The sequence below is a fragment of the Phaseolus vulgaris genome, chromosome 4, assembly GCF_051622355.1.
Source record: "Phaseolus vulgaris cultivar YP4 chromosome 4, ASM5162235v1, whole genome shotgun sequence".
Lineage (NCBI taxonomy): Eukaryota > Viridiplantae > Streptophyta > Magnoliopsida > Fabales > Fabaceae > Phaseolus > Phaseolus vulgaris.
In genome coordinates, this window is record NC_143501.1 from 48,322,168 (window position 1) to 48,344,126 (window position 21,959).

At 33.6% G+C, this 21,959-nt stretch overlaps 2 protein-coding genes across 4 annotated transcripts; both read right to left on the minus strand.

The window, feature by feature from the left end:
• Nucleotides 1-4,113: 4,113 nt before the first annotated feature.
• LOC150028148 (LEAF RUST 10 DISEASE-RESISTANCE LOCUS RECEPTOR-LIKE PROTEIN KINASE-like 2.5) lies at nucleotides 4,114-8,208 on the minus strand. Its single transcript, XM_090301629.1, has 3 exons — nucleotides 7,265-8,208; nucleotides 5,711-5,746; nucleotides 4,114-5,334 (listed from the first exon to the last, which is right to left on the minus strand). Exons 1-3 carry the CDS (start codon nucleotides 8,061-8,063, stop codon nucleotides 4,235-4,237), a joined length of 1,935 nt encoding a protein of 644 aa, XP_090157755.1. The 5' UTR covers nucleotides 8,064-8,208; the 3' UTR covers nucleotides 4,114-4,234.
• Nucleotides 8,209-11,737: 3,529 nt separating this feature from the next.
• On the minus strand, nucleotides 11,738-21,959 carry LOC150028149 (LEAF RUST 10 DISEASE-RESISTANCE LOCUS RECEPTOR-LIKE PROTEIN KINASE-like 2.1). Of its 3 annotated transcripts, none has more exons than XM_090301627.1 (3): nucleotides 21,079-21,959; nucleotides 13,394-13,426; nucleotides 11,738-12,938 (listed from the first exon to the last, which is right to left on the minus strand). In XM_090301627.1, exons 1-3 carry the CDS (start codon nucleotides 21,848-21,850, stop codon nucleotides 11,833-11,835), a joined length of 1,911 nt encoding a protein of 636 aa, XP_090157753.1. In that variant the 5' UTR covers nucleotides 21,851-21,959; the 3' UTR covers nucleotides 11,738-11,832. The 3 variants fall into 3 exon arrangements, with proteins under 3 accessions (XP_090157753.1, XP_090157752.1, XP_090157754.1); XM_090301626.1 differs by lacking the exon at nucleotides 21,079-21,959 and adding an exon at nucleotides 17,983-19,225; XM_090301628.1 differs by lacking the exon at nucleotides 21,079-21,959 and adding an exon at nucleotides 15,226-16,960.

The window sequence follows — 21,959 nt, forward strand, 5'->3', positions numbered from 1 at the left end:
TTTTCTACTGGAATATCAGGAAAAAACTATTCCGGGAGAATTTTTCAGAAATTTTGTGCAAACCAAGGCTATCCTCTACCGAAACTTGTGAAATTACGGCCTAATTTTTGCAATTTCATTCCGGGTCCGTATTGTGCTGAAAAATTCACACAAGCACTTTCATATGTTGTTTGCACCCAGGTAAGGTGTCACATCCATTAACAAATCACAAAAAGAAGATACGGGGAAGAAAAGTCAGGATGTTTTGTTTTCGGAAAACCAGTTTTGTTCACTCTCGCTCTAGGACTTACTACGCCTTACTCCTTGGGTATTTTGGTCTGAAATTTTTACTAGACATTTGTCACTGTGTCTATTGAGTTTTTGCTTTGAGCCCCTTATTCGTCTCACAAGATTGGCAATAAATTTTTTATTTTTCACTGCCAGGGCTGAAAAGATGGTTTTTTTGTATGTGAAGCTGTTTCATTTTTTCGTGGGTGAATACTCATCCGTTTGACCTGAAACCTGTCGCGTTTTGTCCCAAATTCAGTGGATATTTTTTGGTGGAATTTAAGGAAAAAACTATTCCCGGAGAATTTTTCAGAAATTTTGTGCAAACCAAGGCTCCTCTATCGAAACTTGTGAAATTACGGCCTAATTTTTGCAATTTCATTCCGGGTCCGTATTGTGCTGAAAAAATTCACACAAGCACTTTCATATGTTGTTTGCACCCAGGTAAGGTGTCACATCAATTAACAAATCACAAAAAGAAGATACGGGGAAGAAAAGCCAGGACGTTTTGTTTTCGGAAAACCAGTTTTGTTCACTCTCGCTCTGGGACTTACTACGCCTTACTCCTTGGGTAATTTGGTCATAATTTTTTACCAGACATTTGTCACTGTGACTATTGAGATTTGGCTGAGATTTTAGCCCCAGATTCGTCCCACAAGATTGACAATAAATTTTTTATTCATCACTACCAAGGGCACAAAGGAAGGTTCGTTTGTGTGTGAAGTTGTTTGATTTTTTTCGTGGGTGAATACTAATCCGTTTGACATGAAACCTGTCGCGTTTTGTCCCAATTCAGTGGAGATTCTTGGGTGGAATTTCAAGATAAAAACTATTCTGGGAGAATTTTTCAGAAAATTTTGTGCAAACCAAGGCTATCCTCTACCGAAACTTGTGAAATTTCGGCCTAATTTCTGTAATTTCATTCCGAGGCCGTATCACGCTGAAAAAAATTCACATAACTACTTTCATATGTTGTTTGCACCCAGGTAAGGAGACACATCCATAAACAAATTACAAAAAGAAGATACGGGAAGAAAAGCCAGGACGTTTTGTTTTCGGAAAACAAGTTTTGTTCACTCTCGCTCTGGAACTTACTATACCTTACTCCTTGGGTATTTTGGTCTGAAATTTTTACCAGTCATTCGTCACTGTTTCTATTGAGTTTTGGCTGATATTTAAGCCCCATATTCGTCTCACAAGTTTGGCAAAAAAAGTTTTAATTCATCACTGCAGCGTTGAAAGGAATGTTTGTTTGTGTGTGAAGCTGTTTAATTTTTTTCGTGGGTGAATACTCATCCGTTTGACCTGAAACCTGTCGCGTTTTGTCCCAAATTCAGTTGAGATTATTAGGTCGTATTTCAGGAAAAAACTATTTTGGGAGAATTATTCAGAAATTTTGTGCAAACCAGGTTATCCTCTACCGAAACTTGTGAAATTACGGCCTAATTTTTGCAATTTCATTCCGCGTCCGTATTGTGCTGAAAAAATTCACACAAGCACTTTCATATGTTGTTTGCACCCAGGTAAGGAGGCACGTCCATAAACAAATCACACAAAGAAGATACGGGGAAGAAAAGCCAAGACGTTTTGTTTTCGGAAAACCAGTTTTGTTCCCTCTCGGTCTGGGACGTACTACGCCTTACTCCTTGGGTATTTTGGTCTGAAATTTTTACCAGACATTCGTCACTGTGTCTATTGAGTTTTGGCTGAGATTTGAGCCCTTGATTCGTCCCACAAGATTGGCAATAAATTTTTTATTCATCACTGCGAGGGCTGAAAGGAAGGTTCGTTTGTGTGTGAAGCTGTTTGATTTTTTTTCGTGGGTAAATACTCATCCGTTTGACCTGAAACCTAGCTCGTTTTGTCCTAAATTCAGTGGAGATTCTTGGGTGGAATTTCAGGAAAAAACTATTACAGAATCATTTTTCAGAAATTTTGTGCAAATCAAGACTATACTCACATGATAAAATAAACTTCATATTAGGCTGATGATTGTACTGGAACTAAATCACAGTTCAAACTTCAAAGGATATGTATTAAGACAAAATTAAGTGACATGTTCTCAATAGATGAACATTTGATCCCAAAATTAACTTAATTTCCTCGTCAAACACAGCAGAAAAGTTAATTCGGAATGAACTTAGACGTACCTGAAGATGCTTGGATATCTGGTGAGAAATTAGGACAAGGTCCATCTCTGCAGTAACATTTTGTTTGCTGTGAAGACTCTTCAATACGGCATACTCCACCTGATCTTTTACACTTCTCACATTCTTCAACACCTTCTATCCATCTCACCACAAGTAATCTTCTCTAGTGATTTTCAAAGTATGGGTTTCTGGGTTGGCTTCCAAAACCTCGTACTGGACATCCTTAATGGTTATGAAGATTTTCTCATTTTCGCATGAGTTGCATCAGAGAGTGGCAACACTCTTTTGGGCAGTTCTTTCCCCAGAATGGAAAACCGATGTTTGTTATTTGGCCACAACTTATCAGATTATTGGCCTCCTGTTTTTAAACTGTCCAATTTTCTTAAATTTGTGACTCACCTATGTCAAGACAACTATTAGGCAGGATTCGAACCCAAATCCTTTTGGTAACTAAAAATGTATTAACCACTAGAATAAATTTATTATTTAATAAATTTTGATTTAACTTGAGTGTAATGTTGAACTTTGTAAGGTTATCAAGATTAAGATTAAGGTTTAAAAAAATTGGATCAACAAACAATGTCAATGCAAATATCCATTATTAATTTTTTTACAATATCTTTGGTGGCTTGATTGATCACTAAGATTTCGAAGAACACTACTAAATACATAAATCTGACATGAAAACAAAATAACTTGCCAAAAATAATTCAGGATCCAACAAATTCATATAAAAGAAAAAAAAAACTCAAAAATCTTTCATTGCTTTGTTAGGTGTGTACTTTTGGAGTGCAGTGTCAAGGAAATCGGTCAAATTAAACCAAAATTGAGAGAGAATTGAATGGTAAATAAAAACTTAAATCTTCCTTGAATAAACATTTTCATACAAAAATATAAAAAAAAAAATTAAGAAAGCAATAGAACTTGCAACCACTTGTTCCCGTAGTTCCTCTCTCTTTGGGTTCTCCTTTATCTTTAACTTTAGGTGTTCTCTGACTCCGAGGGACACTGTTGAACTCTTTGGTGAGTATTTGTGGTTTCAATTTGATTGCTTTCATGTCGAACTCGCGGTGCCTCCTTGCGTCCTGAATCTCTCATTGGCTTCCTCTCCTCTTAGTTGCCTTATAAAATGAGACGCGTCTCTGCTTCGAACTTGGGAAGTGTAAGAATGAGGAAGTAATGGTGGTTGTTGTTGCTGTTGTACAGTGGTGATTAAAGAGGAACTGAGACAGGTGAGAGTAGGAGAAGAACATGGAACGTGAAGGAAGAGGGTTCAAGATGTGTCAAAATTTATGAGCATTTTTTTTTCTTTGGACGTAAATGGTGAAAACTACTCCTTATAAGGAAGTGGATATAACTGCTGAAAACCACTCCTCTGTAACCGCTCAGTAATAATGGAAAATGAAAATATACTCAAGAATTTTCAAAAATGACTGAAATATCCAAAATAATATAATAAAATAAATATTAAAATGAGGGTAAAATAGAGAAACAATTTATGTAAAAAGAAAAAAAAGTTAAGAGGGGAATTCCCTTTATATATAGTTATAGATTATTCATATTATTCATATTAGTAATAATAATAATAATAATAATAATAATAATAATAATAATAAGTATAATAAAAATCATAATAATACTAAAGAATTTGTTTGGTGTAGTGGATAAAGTTTCTTTCGTTATTGAGGGAACTTGGTTTTGAATCCCATCCATTATAAATTTTATTTTACTTCATGGTGCCAAAGTTACATACGAACTATCCGTATGGTCAAACTTATAAATTGGAAATTTTTGAAAATATGCAAGTGAACTTAATTTCAGGAAATAGAATATTCTGAAATTGATCTAGTGGGAGAAGAAAGCAAAGGTTTGGGTGGGATTTGTAGGGAATCTATGGTGCCTTCCAACATATCTATCACGTTGCTCATTGTAGGTCTATCATTAGGAAATGTTTGAATGCACCATAAACCCACTATGGTCAACCTCTTTGCAATCTCATTTTCTTCTGTTGTCATCACCATATCTGGTCTCAAATCATTCTCCAACTCAAGCTTATTGTATGCCCAGTGTGGAAAGTATATCTCACTTGTATGACTAGCTTCAGCATTAATGTTCTTCCTTCCTCCCACCATCTCTAACAACATCATTCCATAACTATAAACATCAGACTTATGTGAAGCTCTTCCAAGATTTCTACTCCACATTTCTGGAGCTACATACCCCATTGTTCCTCTAGCATCTGACAAGGAAACAATACTTTCATTCCTAGGACACAGTTTTGCCAATCCAAAATCTGATATCTTTGCATAGAAATTCTCATCCAGAAGAATGTTATGTGGTTTTATGTCAAAGTGAACAATTCGAGTATTGCATCCCTTGTGCAAGTATTCTAACCCTCGAGCTATGTCCCTTGCAATTTGATATATAATATCCCAACTCAAAGATGAAACGACTTCACAACTTTTTCTATAAATGAATTTGTCAAGGGAACCATTGGACATAAATTCATAGATGAGAGCTCTCTTACGACCTTCCAAACAAAATCCAAGAAGCGAGACCACGTTAACATGAGAAGTTCTAATAATGCTAGCAACCTCATTGATAAATTCTTCACCATTTTCTTTCGATGCACTCAACATCTTTACAGCAATAGGACTACCATTGAATAACTTACCTTTGTAGACAGTACCAAAGCCACCTTGTCCCAACTTCTCTTTGAAGTTCTTGGTCATTTGTTTTATCTGTGATAATTTATATCTTTTTAGAGCTAGAGAGTCGTGAATTTTAAGAAATGCTTCAATATTTTGATTACTTTTTGGAATTAGACCAAAACTCGCTAGCCAGGTTGATGACTTATATCTTGCACATAGAATTGAAACTGATATTAAAACTCCTGCAATTGCTGAACCTGCAACACCTGTTAGCATATGAGAAACGTTAACATTTCATTCTCTAATCTTCTTGTATTCTCAAGTATAAATAAAAGAAGAGTCATGAATAGTGAATTTAAATTTAAACAAACTTTTAGTTTTCCAACTACGTGAAAATTTATTAGAAATCAGTAAAAAAATATTTTGTGGAAACTATTAAACACTTTAAATTGATCAGATAACTGATACATGAAAATAGTTTTACAGCAATGTGTACTTTTGTGTATATCTTTTCCATGATTATGACATGCATAAAATCATGAAGAGATAAGAGAGAAGCACAAAACAATAGTATATATATTGCATGAATATTCAAGGAAGTAGGATTATGGGAAAGTATGAAAGAAAATTTATATTTATTACCTAAAATAATGAGCTTCTTCCTTTTTTCCAATTTGCCTGCAAAAGTAGATGAGCAAAGAGCGAATTCTTAGAGGGTTACGTTGAAGAATTATTCTGAGTTATAACAGATGTTGACTTAAAATAATTGAAGATAACATTTAATGGATAAAAAATACAATATATTTTATAATAACATATTTAAATATATTTCACTAAAGTTTAAAATCAATCTTAATACAAAAAATATCTAATTTTGCAAACACACAAAAATAACACAAATAATCAAGAAGAGATAATGAATGAATTATTTGCTAGAAATTGAGAAAGACGGTGGAGTGATATATTTAATTTTGTTAAATGAGAAAAAGAAGGAAAATTAATGTTAAAGATGATGAGACGTATTCTTTGTCAATTTTTTTATCAAATCATTCAGATTATATAACTTTTAAAATATTTTTTATTCTTTTATATATTTTTACTGCACCAAATAATTAAATATTTAGCTTTATTTCTTATCTATTTTTAATTTTTTCTATTTATTTGACTTAATTAATTTTTAAAATATTTTATAAATTTAAATTTTTTCAATTGAGTTCTAATTTAAGAAATGGTTTTATTAAGTTTTTAATTATTTTTTAAAACACCTTGTTGTGATAAGTGAGAACATAAAGAAGCAAGTACCTAATAGTTGTAGGGACCAAGAGAGAGAAACATCAAGACCAGCAAAAATGTGAAGTCAACAAAGTCTGGTCAACAAAGGCAAGTAACTGAAACCTCCCAGTTATTTTCTTCAGTAAATATGTGTAAGCTAGCCATAGCAGGGGGGAAAACATTAATTTAAGTTTATAGACTTTACTTTTTTATAAATAAAAATGTCCTAAAACTTAATTTTGTCTTGATTGATCTTAACTTTATCCCATATATAAATAAATATTCCAAATTTTAATTTTGAACCAATTAATGCTTAAATATTTAACATAAAGGAGTTTGTTTATAAAAAAAAATTATATACTTTAAGAAACAACTACTGTAAAATTAAATTTTTAGGTGTGTGTTTATAAAAAAATAAAAATAAGAATTAACTTGAGCAAAATGAAAACTAAAGATGTTAATTTATAGATTGGATAAAATTGAAAATCAATTAAGACAATTAAATTTGATGCCAGAATTTATAGAAAATGGTAAAAGAAAAAAAAAATACTTTGACACGTAAAAACATTAATTTGACAATCCATTATAAAAATATACATTAGTATTTTAAATTAAAATGTTAATTTATTAAGTTATTTGATAGGTGTAGTAATTTTTTTTTAGTGTGAAGTAATTGTTTTCATAAGTGTCCCAGGACACTAATAAACAAGAATCCAACTGAAATTGACGTGATTGGAGTGTGTTGTGGTTTTTGGGTGTATGAAGCGAAGGTAAAAGAAAATGGTAAAAGGAAGATGATGACTTGTAAAAGAAAAGGAATTGCTATAAGAAAATGAAAAATGAAGTGTTGATTGGTAAGTGGGTGGTGGAGATGGAAATATATATTGAGGATGGGAGTAAGAATAGAGAAGATAGAAGACATACCATTAGTTTTGTTAGTTTTGGGAGCAGAACAGTGGTGTTGATCTGAGCAATAGTATTCGCATGAAACTACATCTTTACCATAACCATCGGTCCAGCAACTTCCGTTACTTTCGTTGCATCTTCTGCAAAATGGAGGAACGCCATAGTGGACCCGAAACCCATGATTCAAAGCTTGTTGCAGAACTCCAGCTCCATCATCACTATCATCATATTGATCCAGAGGAGCCGCCGTGGGCAGGCTCAAACGCTCCTTGCAATCCTTAAGCAGTGGGTATTCCTTCACCAGATCATCCTCCCATCCCTCCTCAAAATAACGCATACTATTCCAGCACTTAAAGTTGCGTTTTGAAGGGAAATTCGGGATGTGATGAGGACAATCGGAGAATAAGGTCACGTGGTGTACTGAAGCGTAATACTGTAACAGAGTGTTGTTCAAGTAATCGTAAATAAAATAATCACAAACATAGACAGTGTCTGTTGGCACCACTGTCATGGTGTAAGAGGTGTAGTCGATATCCTTCACCGTGAAATTTTGATATGCATAACTAGCATAGCAGCTGAGCAGGGATGATTGGTGGCCGCCGTTACACTGAGACGCTGGACTCTCTTCCCAGAAATAATCCAGGATGGCGGACACGCTTATTTTGCATTCGTATGACTGTTGAGCACAAAGCGGTGGCGGTGGTGGTAGCGGTGGCCGTGGCGGTAGTTGAGAGTGGGAGTGTGGGAAAGCGATGAAAAGGAAGAAAGAGAGGGTGAGTGTGGTGTGGATGTTATCCATTATCCTACTTCTTCTCATTTCCCTCTCTCCCACAAATCAAAGCTATAATAGAAGATCTTCTCAACACACTCCTCCCACGAAACAACTTCCTTCTTCTTTCCTCTTACTTTCTTCACTCCCAAACAAAATACCTTTCTCTTTTCCCCAAACACGACCCGGGTCTCTCCATCATTCAAAGAATCATGGAACAAACTATGTTGGTTACTTTTGCTTCTTTTCCTTATAGGTTAAAGATGTAGGAAATAAAGCTTTAAAACAAGAATAATGTTAATTTCTATTCCTAAAGATTTATGTGTATTATATAAGTCCTCCAAGATACAATAAGAGGTAAATTCCTCTTAGAGTAAGAATCCAAAACCCAAAAAAATATAAAGTAAAAGAAAAGAATAAAAGAGTGAAGAGAAAGAGGGGAAGCCATGAATGATATGTGATTTTGGAGCAAAGGGGAGCACATGTTTATAGATAAAGGAAAAGCAACAGTCCACAACAAAAATATAAAACTACTCCATATCCAACGGCCAAGAAAACGGAATTGTCCCAAATGTTGACCTTTGGAAACGAAAGAGACCATCGAAAATGTGGGAAAGATCGCAGGAAAGAAGGAACACAAAGAAAAGGAATAGCATGAACCTTCCGGGTTGTGCAGCCATGATTCTAGGTGGAGAAGGGCAACATCACACGTCAACCTCAGAGCAGATCCAGTATTCGCTGCATGTTCCGATATCCCCTCCAATGACACTAGAAAAATCGATGATTTCCAAGGTTTTCTTAGCACAACCTATTTTCCTTTTGCAATATCCGTTCATACAGTTTTACTACAATCCCCCACATATTGCAAAAGATAAATCATAGAGACAAAGAAATAAAGAAGAAAATCTCGAGTTCATATAAGATGTAATGCATCAGAGTTGGCATTACAAGTTATATGAACCAATCTTAGATAGATGAACTTAACATACATTGTAGTTGGAATAGCAAGCTATATGAACTAAAAGACTTAGCACATGTTAGCGGTTTATCAATCACAATACACCTCCATTATACTTGTTGTTATTGTTGTGTTGCGCTTACTAGGTCATGCGCGTGCCCTAAAATCCATGGTATTTTATGAAAGTTTCGAAACCTATGGTATTTTGTCGATGTTTTGAAACCCAAGGTATTTTACAAAAGTTCTTAAGCTTGTAGTATTTAACGATGGTTTTGAAAGACTTTTCTTGAAGTTTAAAAAAACCTTAAAAAACACATTCCTCGGAAATGGTTTAGCTGGAGATACTACAATTCTAAATAAATTATTTAACAAAGGTTTTATCTCTTGGTAAAATTATTTTTTCTTGTAATGGAAGAGGAAGTTGAACTGTGTGGGAAGCCATTGGAGAGTTGAAAGAAAAAGTCAGGTCAAATTTACTAGGGAAAATGCTAGCACTCGGTTGTTTGAGTTCAACGCTATAAATGATGACCTATTATTTTCCTTGTTTCTTTTCAATTATAACACGGCAATGGTATCAACGAAAATCCTCAGTTTTAGCATATAATTACCAAAGCACTACTCGTTAATGTGCTTATTCACTCTCTCAAACTGAAACAGGAAATAATCAACTATTAAAAATAAGGAAAATGATTTTTTGACACTCATTGCTCCACCCTACACTCCACTAAATATTAATATTTTAATTTTTTTTAATTATTTTAATTTTAAAAATTGTTTTAATATTTTACATTTTATTTATATTTTCATTAAGAACATTGTTTTATTTTTTTAAAATTTTTTTATTACAAATATTAATATTTTGTTGTGGGTGTAAAGTGGAGTAGGATATCAAAATATCATTACCCTAAAAATAATTTGAGAAAATTCAATTTAATTATATAATAGTTTAAATTCATTGAACGAAATGGTAATATATATTTATTTTAAATTATTTAAACTATCCAAATTATTTTAATTACTATTACTAATGTACATATATTTTAAAATATTTTTCCTAATTATAATCTAATTTATTTCAACTTCAGTCTGATTTTGATCAAAGTCCTACCTAATAATTGCAGGGGAAGACAGCGAGACCTGGAAAATGGTGCAGTCAAACTCAAAGATCAGTAAATAATAGTTAGAGTAACTTCCCATTATTAGTCAGTAAAATATGTGTTAATATTACTACAAGAAAATTATAAAATAAAAAATAATTTTTAGAGATCAAAATAATTAGTTGCAATAGTAATTAAATTAGATACTATTTTAGAAACTAAAACAAAAAATTAGTTTCTAAATTAGTTTCTATTATTGTTAAATAGTTTTTAAATTAGTATTTAATTAATAACCAAGGTTTTAGAGACCAAATTTAGAAACTAAATAATTGGTAGTTAAAACCTTGGTTGCTAATTAGATACTAATTTAGAAACTATTTAACAATAATATAAACTCATTTAGAAACCAATTTTTGTTTTACTTTCTAAAATGGTCTCTAATTTAGTTATTATTGCAACTAATTATTTTGATCTCTAAAAATTGATTTCTATCTTATGATTTTCTTGAAACTATTTAACAATAATAGAAACTAATTTAGAAATTAATTTTTGTTTTAATTTCTAAAATGATTTCTAATTTAGTTACTATGGCAATTAATTATTTTGGTATCTAAAAATTGGTTTCTATTTCATGGTTTTCTGGTATCGTATGAATTAAGAATAGTTTTCATTGTAATTACCATATTCAATTGTTCTTAATTCTTATTTTGTGGTTTACTTTGTTTAGATGCTACACGTGAATTTTGTATGAGAAACAAAATTAATTGAGTCAAATTGATATTTGACGTTCAATGTAAAATCGGGTTGTAGTTTATAACAAGACTCCATGATATGAGTAAGAATCATGATAATGATAAAAACGATGATCGAAAATCCAAGAAAAAAATATTTCCTAATACAATGTGAGAATATGCCTGGAACTAGATACAGAATCATCATCATCACGAGTCTTAATATCATTCACAAGATGCTAATCAAAGCTATAGAAGCACTTCTTCACACATACCATACCTTCTCACACTTTCTCCAATTCCAAACAAAATACATTTCAATATTCACAAAACTCACTCTCTCTCCATTTATTTCACCAAATACTATATAATTAACAAAACATTCATCACATTTCTCAATAATTAATCTCACTCCAAAATCTTAATTTCTCACCACCAATCAATTCGATTGGTTACTTTTGTTTTTCTTCTTTTCCCTCGTAGTTCAATGCTTATTTGAATAATTTGTACTCAATTCTTTTATTATATTTCTCTATACATTTGCATAATATCATATCATGTTTATTTTTTCTGTTCCAAAGAGTATGAATTACACATTAGGGACACCTAATTTCTTTTTGTTACTTAAGTTCTAACCTAAGTTAAAATCTAAGGAAATTAGGCTTTTCTTCATAAATTCATTTGTTGTAATTTGTTAGTTTTAATATTATCTTGTTTTAGGCCTCTCTGTTTTTAAGCTGTCCAATTTTCTCAAATTTGTGACATTTTATTAAAGTTGTGACTCACCCTATGTCAAGACAACTATTAGAAATACTTTGATCATTCTCATTTTGTTTATTTATATATCTATTTACACAAATTTAAAATTGGATGTTGATTTCTAATCATTGTGATACATATGTAGATAAAATCAATATTCACATTGATTAATCTACATTATAGAAGTCAACATTAAACTCTGATTTGAGATATTATAAGTGCAACACATAATTATGTTGAGTATTTTTTCTAAAACATAAAACAGGTAAGATCTATCCAGAGTACAAAGAACTAGTGGTCCATTCTGGCACCAATCTAGTGGTGGGAGAAGAAAGAATAGGTTTTGGGGGCATTTCCTCGAAATTCATGTGTCCTTCTAACATTTCTATTACTCTACTCATAGTAGGTCTATCCTTTGGAAACGTCTGAATGCACCACAAACTAACTGTAATCATTCTCCTTTCTATCTCTTTTTCTTCTGTGGTTATTATTCCAAATCTCAAATCTTGGTCTTGCTCCAACTTGCGGTAAATCCAATCTGGGAAGTATTCACTTGTTTGAGTGGCTTCTGCATTAATATTGGTCCTCACTCCCACTATTTCTAGTAGCATCATTCCATAACTGTACACATCAGATTTTTGTGAAACTCCACCAAAATGTTTGTTGCACACTTCTGGAGCTACATATCCTATTGTTCCTCTAGCATCTGAAACCAAAATTGTGCTCTCTTTCCCAGGACAAAGTTTTGCAAGCCCAAAATCTGATATCTTGGGACAAAAGTTTTCATCCAAAAGAATGTTATGTGGTTTTATATCAAAATGTAAAATTCGAGTGTTGCATCCCTTATGTAAGTAGTCTAGTCCTTTGGCTATCCCTTTTGCAATCTGTAACAGATTATCCCAACTCAATGACAAAGTGTTTTCTAGTCCCTTATTACCAATAAACTTGTCGAGGGAACCATTAGGCATGAATTCATAAATAAGGGCTTTCTTCTTTCCTTCCAAACAAAACCCAAGAAGTTGAACAACATTAACATGAGAAGTTCTACTGATGCTAGCAACCTCATTGATAAAGTCTTTGCCATTTCCTTTTGATGTCCTTAATATCTTTACAGCCACATGGTAACCGTTGCGTATCTCTCCTTTGTATACAACACCAAACCCACCTTCACCCAGTTTAACTTTGAAGTTATTGGTCATTTTCTTGACTTCTGAAAATTTATATTTCTTTTGTGCTAGAGTTCCGTGATCCTTTAAGAATACTTCAACATCTTGCTCATTAGTCATCCGAAATTTTACCTTTCCTATTAATGACATACATTTTCTACAGCATATTATGCCTATCATTAGGCATATCGTGAGTACTCCAACTGTTGCACCTGTAAAAGTTGTTAATCTTTAAACCCTTTGTTGGATTTGTGAAAAAAAAAGTTAAAAGAACAAAGGTCAAGGCAAGGAATATAAAAATAAGATAAACAAGGATATTGACTTACCATATAAACAAGTTCTTATTTTGCTTTACCCAGATTTTTAAGAGAAAACCGTGAAAATATTAAAAAAGAAAAACTAACCTAACTAGTATAATTTCCTGTTCAACCAGTCTTTTTTCTTACCCAACTAATTTTCAACTATAAAATAATATATGTTTTGAAGGCTCTTGTCTCTATTAAGAGTTAATCTTGCCGAACCACCTTTGCAAGCTAAGAGCATGAATTTAATATTCTTACTTATTTTTAAACTACTAATAAATAGTGTGTTTTCAAGAAATCAACAATATATATGTATATATGAAACATAACAAAACAATAAGTATGAAAGGGAATTTGATTATTACCTATGCTGATTTTCCTCGTGATATTTAATCGACCTACAACATTTGAGAGAAAGTTAAAGAGAAATATTATACAAAGAAGAACAATAAAATGGAAAGACTAATATGACGTGATTTTTTATTCAGTTAGCACAAAATTATATGTGCAAGATACTAGAATCAACAGTGGAATTTAAAGGAATTTTAGGGAAGAGAAATAAAAAAAACAAAAAAAAAAAACAACAACAATGGAAATGTAGTGAAGGGACAACAACACCATTTTTGTTTCTGTGGGTAAGCAATAACAATTTATAAACACATACTTGACAAATTTAAGGAGTTTTTTTTAATGAAATATTGTATGAGTGAAAATAAAAAGTAAATAAAAAATAAACATATTTGGAATTTTTTTATTTAGACTATTAACTTTAAAAATATTTTTCAATTTGAACTGGATTAAAGAGACAACAAACGTATATAGTAATTATAAACCGAAAAAAAAGAAATTCATGGTAAAGAGAAATGATGAAAGAAAGTGAAAATTATAATTGGAAATCCGTAAACAATGAGTAGAAATTAATAAAATCAAGGAGAAATGCTTAAAAGATTAAACATAAATTATATAAGTATGCCTAAAAAATATTAATCGAATAATACGAAAAAAAATAGTGATTCTCGTATTAGTTTAAATGTTGGGACTACCCTTCAAAACGAATTATACAAATTTAATAGGATAATTGTTGGAGCAAATCCATAGAAAAGATCGGAGTTACAAACCTTGAATCTAAAATTTTAAGACCTTTTTTTTGTACTTTTTATCTATTTATATTTAATGTTGGAATTCAACTCAGATTTGACGCCAATAAATAAAATACAATGTTGTCAATTGTTTGGGATGAATTCAAATGCAATAAATCAATCACCTATGATGTTTTTTTTTAATTATAATAAAGGGAGTGATTTGTTAGGCAAAAGTTGTTGTCAGAATTATTTTGACGAAAGTCCTAAATTTAGCAATATTGATACTGTGATAAAAAAAGAAGACATTGGTTGAATTTTGAAGGTCTCATGTGGAAATGTTTGAACAAGTTGTTGTCGTAAATATTTTTAATAAGTAGAGGAACCGGATCCTATGATTGGAAAGGTATGAAAAGTATAAAGAGAAATATTTTAACAAGCTAATACAAATAAGAATACAAAAATATAGATAATCTTATCTCTCTTCGATCTCACATCACATCAACTATCACATCGATTAAAGATGAAAATATTTCGTAATATTTAAATAGGTGTAAACCTCATTTCATTAAGTCGGTTTTTTTGGATTAAATTAGTCTTAAAGTCTACTTCTGAAAATATGAAATTATAATCATTTTCGAGTCTATCAGTTATCACTCTCAGCGTGAAGGTATGAGTCGACTTTACGGAGTTGACTTAGACTTAAAGTTTACCTCTTAATAATCTAAAATGATACAGAAATATAATCTATATATTATATAATTATATTTAATAATAAAAAATGATATCTAATAAAAGGGTGTAACAACAAACAATAATTTAAGATCCTTATCCTAGGTCCGTAGCTAGCAGGGGAAAGACCTGAATAAGTGGATGATTTGGTTTTGGCACCAATTTTGTAAGGGAAAAAAACTGAGATTGACAAACAATGTAACTGTTGAGGATGATGGGAGTAAGAGCGGGTTGGTCCAATTGCAGCTGTTCACAGACTGCACACAATTTGTTGTGCTAATTTTGTGCTTATTGTTGCATCAAAGTGGGAAGTGAGTAGCTAAAAAGAGGATTTTGTTGGAATAATATGTAAGATATGAGAGGAATAGAAAAGATTTAAGACGTACCGTTACTTTGGGGAGAAGAACAGTGTTGATCTGGGCAATAGTATTCGCATGAAACTACATAATCATCGCTCCCGCAACTTCCATTACTTTGGTTGCATCTTCTGCAATCTGGAAGAAGACCATAGTAGACTTCAAACCCATCATTCAGAGCTTCCTTCAGAATTTCCTCTGTTTGATTATAGTGATCCAGAGGAGCAGCAGTGGGAAGGCTCAAACGCCCCTTGCAATCCTTAAGCAGTGGGTATTCCTTGAGCATCTTATCCTCCTTGTATCCCTCCTCAAAATAATACACACCATCCCCGCACGTCAAGCTGCGTTCTGAAGGAAAATTCGGGATGTCAGAAGGACAACCATCGAAGAACACGGTGACGTTGTGCACTGTAGCGTAATACTGTAACAGAGTCCTGTTGAAGTTCTCGTAAACCGTAATAAAATCAGGAGAACAAACATCGTCGACGGTGTGTGTCGGCACCACTGTGATGGTGTGAGTGGTGTTGTCCATATCCTTCACCGTGTAATTTTGAGGTCCGTAACGACCATAGCAGATGAGCTGGGAAGATGCGTCGGCGCCGTTGCATTGAGACGGTGGAATCTGCCCCAATAAAGGATCGAAGATGGCGGAAACGTCTATGCCGCACATGTACGAGTGGTGAGAACAAAGCGGTGGCGACGGTTGGGAGTGGGAGTGTGGGAAAGCGATGAAGAGGAAGAAAGAGAGGGTGAGTGTGGTGTGGATCTCATTCATTATCCTACTTCTTCTCATTTCCCTCTCTCAGAGAAATGAAAGGTATAGAAGAAGCAGTTCTTCACACCGTCATACATACCAATTATCCAAACACTCCTCTCACCAAACTACCTTCTTCTTTCTTCTTACTTTCTTCTTACTTTCTTCACCCCCAAACACGACCCGGTCTCTCCCTCTCTCCCTCAATCAAAGAATTGGGTCAACGGTTATTGGAATAATTTCTACTCAATTTTTTTATTACATTTCTCTATAAATTTCTACACTATCATCTCATCTTAATATTTTCTGTTCCAAACAGTACGAATTACACATCACCCACGCCTAATTTCTGTTTCTTACTTTAGTTCTAACCTCAGTTAGAAAATTAGGTTTTTCTTCGTAAATTCCTTTGTTCTAGGTCTCTGCTCTGTTTTGAAGTTGTCCAATTTTCTCAAATTTGTGACGTTTTATAAAATTTGTGACCCACACCCTCTGTCAAGACGATTCTAATTTTGTTTATTCGTATAGATATAAATGCATGAGATGGTGTTTATAAGCAGCCTGAAGCATGTGAAAGGAAATATGGTCGTTCTTTATGATGGAAACTTTACGTTAAGAGGTCATTCATCAACCAATCTCTCAAATCTCAACCATTATACACGCAATGAAGAAAAACATATATAGGTCATTGACCAAGAAGGAACATTTACACGCCTATTGAAGAACAGTTGTAGGAAAATCAGAATCAGAACACACCATTTCATCAAATTCAGACCATCATGCTGCTTCACTTTTCATACTCAACCTCAAGGCTCAAACCCATAATTTTCAACTCACTCCTTTCATACGAAGAATCCACCTCTGGGATTAAGAGAAACACCCACATGTAGGAGTTGGCAACTAAGAATTTTCAGTTGTTATTTAATGTTTCTGCAGTTTTTTTTTTCTATTTTGCTTGTAAGATGTAGGTATATAAACACATCAGCGTTCATCATCAAGGGAAGAGTTACATGTTGCAAAAATTTGTGTTAGTTGTTAGTCAAGTAGCTGCATGAGCTGTTGCAGATAAGAAAACACATTGTGTATCATTCTTCACACTTAACAAATTATTAATTTGGGTGTTGATTTACAATGCCCCACTTCTCTGCTGATGCTGCCCCCACAATGGATCATCCAAATTTATATGGGACAAAGCAATGGAATCACTTATTTGGAATCAAGCATTCAACTGCAAAGAAGTGGTTCATTGGAGAAATATAATAAAAAAGTAGTACAGCTTGTTAGGTAACTGTGCCTGTAATCTTTCCATGAAAATACTGAGTTTTAACATCTAATCACCAAAATGCCACATTCCATTACCATACTCTTATGAGAAAAGTTTCTTTAGATGACATATACTTAACAAACACTTATAATAATAAAATAATATTTTGAATTAAAAAATAAAATAAAATATTAATTTATTGGAATGTAAAGTGTATTGTTTTCACTGTTTACACTGTGAGCACCCTACTGTTATATGCAGACTTTTAACTCATTATCATCACATTGTTAATATTTAAAAGTCAGCGTAAGCCAAACACGCCCTTAGGGAACCGAAATATGACATTATAAAATTTGACACGTTATCTCATAACGCAGTCTTCAATAGTTCGATCTATGTTATAAAATTTTGAACAGAATGAAGGAAAAAAAAATCTAAGGGAACTATTCTGACCAAACAACTCTTCCTAACACAAACCAAATTAACAGATCCATTCCATGTCTAGAATGTGAAGCTCTATCTGCCTAAACCAGAGTGGATGAATAACTTGTTTGATTCCACGTTACGTTTCAGTTATGATTTTATTTAAGAAGCTGATATTTATAACTCTATGGCCTTTCACATCCTAAACGCAATTTTTCAGTTCTCAACTTGTTTCTATACAAGCATGTAAGGTTTTGGATCCTAAAAAAAGTTGAATACCACCATCTAAAAGAAAATGATTATAGTAGGAGTATTTAATCAAAACAAGAGAAGGAAGAAAGCATACTCGGATCTGGTGTTAGTCTTGGTGTTGCTTCTGGAGACCTTGCTAGGATTTTGTTACAAGAATCACCATCAGGTTGATGATTAAGGCAGAGACACATAAATCCACCCATAGATGCATTGTGTCCACATCTCCCACCAGATCTTGAGCAACCATCACATTGATTTTCATTCACACCACTCCATTCAACCTCAAATCCTTTTTGCAGAACATTTCCCACAAGCGAAACACCCTTCACAGCCTCTCTTAGAACAGAAACAGTGACGCTGTTCTTGCACCCCAGACTCGATAACTTAGCCACTTCAGTACTCAACACAAAGTATGAAGCTCGAAGATCACCATCTATGAGGCAATTAAATTCTAATGCTCCTTCAATATCCACACTACCAGACGTATATCCAAGAGAACCGCAGTCATAAAACAAAGTGTACACATCATCATTAGAAGTGTACCTAAAGAAACCAGGATCCAACTTCACATTGACATAATCATTAGTACAAGGGTCAGCCCATAAATCCAACCTTGCAATCTCCAAAACCTTAGATGTTTGATCCATGTCAATGACTTGGAATGTCTGTGACATGATGTCAATTGTCACGTTGTCTTGTTGGCAATCAAGCTTGAACTTTGGATGCCCACAATACTCCTGCTGGTCCTTACTCCAAAATGGGTAGCTAATATCGTTGAATTTCCCACAGCTAAAAGGTTCACATGCTGTGTACCCTTCAGCATCACTAGACACATATGTTGGGAGCAAGAGTGAGAAGAATAAAAGGGTGCTGATGAGGGAAGAAGGAGGTGGAACAAGAGGATGAGGCATGATAGAAATCTCAGAGGGGTCTTAATTTGCAGGGGAACTTGTGAGAGACCTAGTTTATCAGTGATGAAAAAGATGAAGCACAAAACAACAATCTCTTTATAAGTCAAACTAACTGAAGTTTTTAACTACACTGATGGCTATTAAAATAAAACATTGGTGTTTACTATAAGGAAGCAAACTTTGAAAAGTCTGACTATTCAATTTTGAAATAAAGGATATAAACGTGTATCAACCGTTTATATAAAGAAAGAGAGGGCAAGTGTGGTGTGGATCTCATTCATTCTCACACTTCTTCTCATTTCCCTCTCTTCCATGAATGAAAGCTATAGAAGCACTTATGAACACACATCTCTCACACGTAACTACCTTCTTCTTTCCTCTTTCTTCTTTCTTTCTTCACTCCCAAACAAAATACGTTTCAATTTTCCCCAAACACGACCCGGTCTCCCCGTCTCTCCCTCATTCAAATAATTAGGTCAACGATTATTTGAATAATTTGTAGTCAATTTTTTATTACATTTCTCTATATAAATTTTTATACTATCATCTCCTGTTAATATTTTCTGTTCCAAAGAGTATGAATTACACATCAACGACGCCTAATTTCTGTTCGTTAGTTTAATGTTAAAATTTAATGAGTTTTTTTTCTTACAAGCCATTTACTTTTTTTTTTCGATTCATGATTGATTATAATAAGCATATTTTTATTTCAGCTCATAATTAATTATAATAACTAAAATTCTATTACTATCTTAATTGTCTTGAAGTTAAGTTTGGGAAAACAAAAATATGAGAAAGAAAATGAGAGCCCTATAACCACTTTGAGTTGTGCCCCTTCTCCTCCTTCTCACAAATGAAAACGAGCTTTGTTTATTTGGTAACGGAGAATCAAGCCAATGTCTAACCCTGAACTTTACCTAACCACCATATCTGGTCATGGCCTCACGCAAGAACCATCACTGCTCTATTCCGGAAGACGTCGACCGATCCTCGAAGCGCTACCGCCATGGAAGCAGAAACACGCCGAAGAAAGTGAACGTCATTGCCAAAACGCCAATTGCGAAATTGATTCGGTGACTTCTTTTCCAATGATGACGATGTCGAGGAGAGAGAAATTCTTGAAGATCGAAATGTTCAATCGACCAACACAAATCTAGTATATCTCCTAGTATATTAGTTCAAATATTGTAGAATTTATTTATTTTAAGTTAATTGGAGTGTGTTGTTTTGTTAGGGAAAAAAACATCATTATATATAAAGCTGCATACGATTACTTTTTATTAAGTTTTATTTTTTCTTTAAAATAACAAATTTTATATATTAATTATATATGAATTATTAATGTATAAAAAGATATAAATTAATTTGTATAGATACTACATAAACCAGTTGGCTATTTGGATGAAGCATTACATAATTTTTTTTCTAAACAAACACTGCTAGACATTAAAAAATCATAGAATTTTACTTCATTACATTTCACGCTCCCCAATTTTTTTATGTTTATGATTGAGTCATTCTCTTTTGGGGTGAAAGAGGGGATATCTCGATCGGGAATCCCATATAACTTACTTGGCACTATATATCAACCCAAGATGCATCACGGTCCGGGGGTTTGAAAGGGTACTCTTCGAACACCAATGGGTATAAAATGGACAAATAATAAAGTCATTTATCTCACTTTCTAAACAAACACTGCTAGACAGAATCCTGTTATCCTAAATAACAAAGCTCATATATGTTTTATCCAACCCAATCCAATAATCTGTATTTGCAGGAAGCAACACAAGTTTAACAGCATAATATTATGATATTAAAATGACAAACGATTTAGAAAATAATAATAATGTAAGCAAAATACTCTTTCTTATAATTTTTAATTAAAAAAACCTCTTTTAAATTGTTTTCATAAGTGTCCCAGGAGACTGATAAACAAGAATCGAAGTGAAATTGATGTGATTGGAGTGTGTTGTGGTTTTTGGGTGTATGAAGCGAAGGTAGAACAATAGGAAAACCCAAGCTTTATGGGAGTTGGTGTGGAAAGAAACTGTGGGAGGAAGGATATAAGTCATTGTAAAAGAAAGAAAAGGAATTGTTTTAAGAAAATGAAAAATGAAGTGTTGATAGTTAAGTGGGTGGTGGACATGGTGTAATTGTAGGTGTTCCCAGACTGCACTCAATTTGCTGTGCTTATTGTTGCATCAAAGTGGGAACTGAGTTGCTAAAAACATGATTTTGTATGAAAGATATGAGAGGAATAGAGAAGATAGAAGACATACTTCTTTGGGGAGAAGAACAGTGTTGATCTGGGCAATAGTATTCGCATGAAACTACATGTTCATAGGAACCATCGATCCCGCAGTTACTTTCGCTGCATCTTGAGCAAGGTTGAGGAAGATGATAGTAGACCCGAAACCCATCATTCAAAGCTTGTTCCAGAACTCCAGCTCCATCATAATGATCCAGAGGAGCCGCAGTGGGCAGGCTCAAACGCTCCTTGCAATCCTTAAGCAGTGGGTATTCCTTCACCAGATCATCCTCCTTGTATCCCTCCTCAAAATAATACACAGCATCATCCCCGCACTTCAACTTGCGTTTTGAAGGGAATTTCGGGATGTGAAGAGGACAACCATCCAAGAATACGGTGACGTTGTGCACTGAAGTGTAATACTGTAACAGAGTGTTGTTCAACTTCTCGTAACTCGGAAAAAAATCATAAGAACAAACATCTTTGACAGTGTCTGTTGGCACCACTGTCATGGTGTGAGTGGTGTTGTCGATATCCTTCACCGTCAAATTTTGATGTTCATAACCTGCAGCATAGCAGATGAGCTGGGATGATGGGTGGGCGCCGTTACATTGAGACGCTGGACTCTCTTCCCAGAAAGGATTCAGGATGGCGGTGGCGGCCACGTTTATGTTGCACATGTATGACTGTTGAGCACAAGGCGGTGGCGGTGATTGAGAGTGGGAGTATGGGAAAGCGATGAAGAGGAAGAAAGAGAGGGTGAATGTGCTGTGGATATCATTCATTCTCACAATTCTTCTCATTTTGCTCTCTCCCAAAAATGAAAGGTATAGAAGAAGCAGTTCTTCACAGCGTCATACATACCAATTATCCACACACTCCTCCCACGAAACTACCTTCTTCTTTCTTCTT

Excerpts from the sequence above, each read along its gene's own strand:
- LOC150028149 (XM_090301626.1), bottom strand. The coding sequence starts at position 18,799 with ATGCCTCATCCTCTTGTTCCACCTCCTTCTTCCCTCATCAGCACCCTT. Across the intron at positions 13,427-17,982 it reads AAGACTAACACCAGATCCGA|GTCGATTAAATATCACGAGG; the intron begins GTATGCTTTCTT and ends CAAATGTTGTAG. Across the intron at positions 12,939-13,393 it reads CACGAGGAAAATCAGCATAG|GTGCAACAGTTGGAGTACTC; the intron begins GTAATAATCAAA and ends CAACTTTTACAG.
- LOC150028148 (XM_090301629.1), bottom strand. The coding sequence starts at position 8,063 with ATGAGAAGAAGTAGGATAATGGATAACATCCACACCACACTCACCCTC. Across the intron at positions 5,747-7,264 it reads CAAAACTAACAAAACTAATG|GCAAATTGGAAAAAAGGAAG; the intron begins GTATGTCTTCTA and ends CTACTTTTGCAG. Across the intron at positions 5,335-5,710 it reads GAAGAAGCTCATTATTTTAG|GTGTTGCAGGTTCAGCAATT; the intron begins GTAATAAATATA and ends ATATGCTAACAG.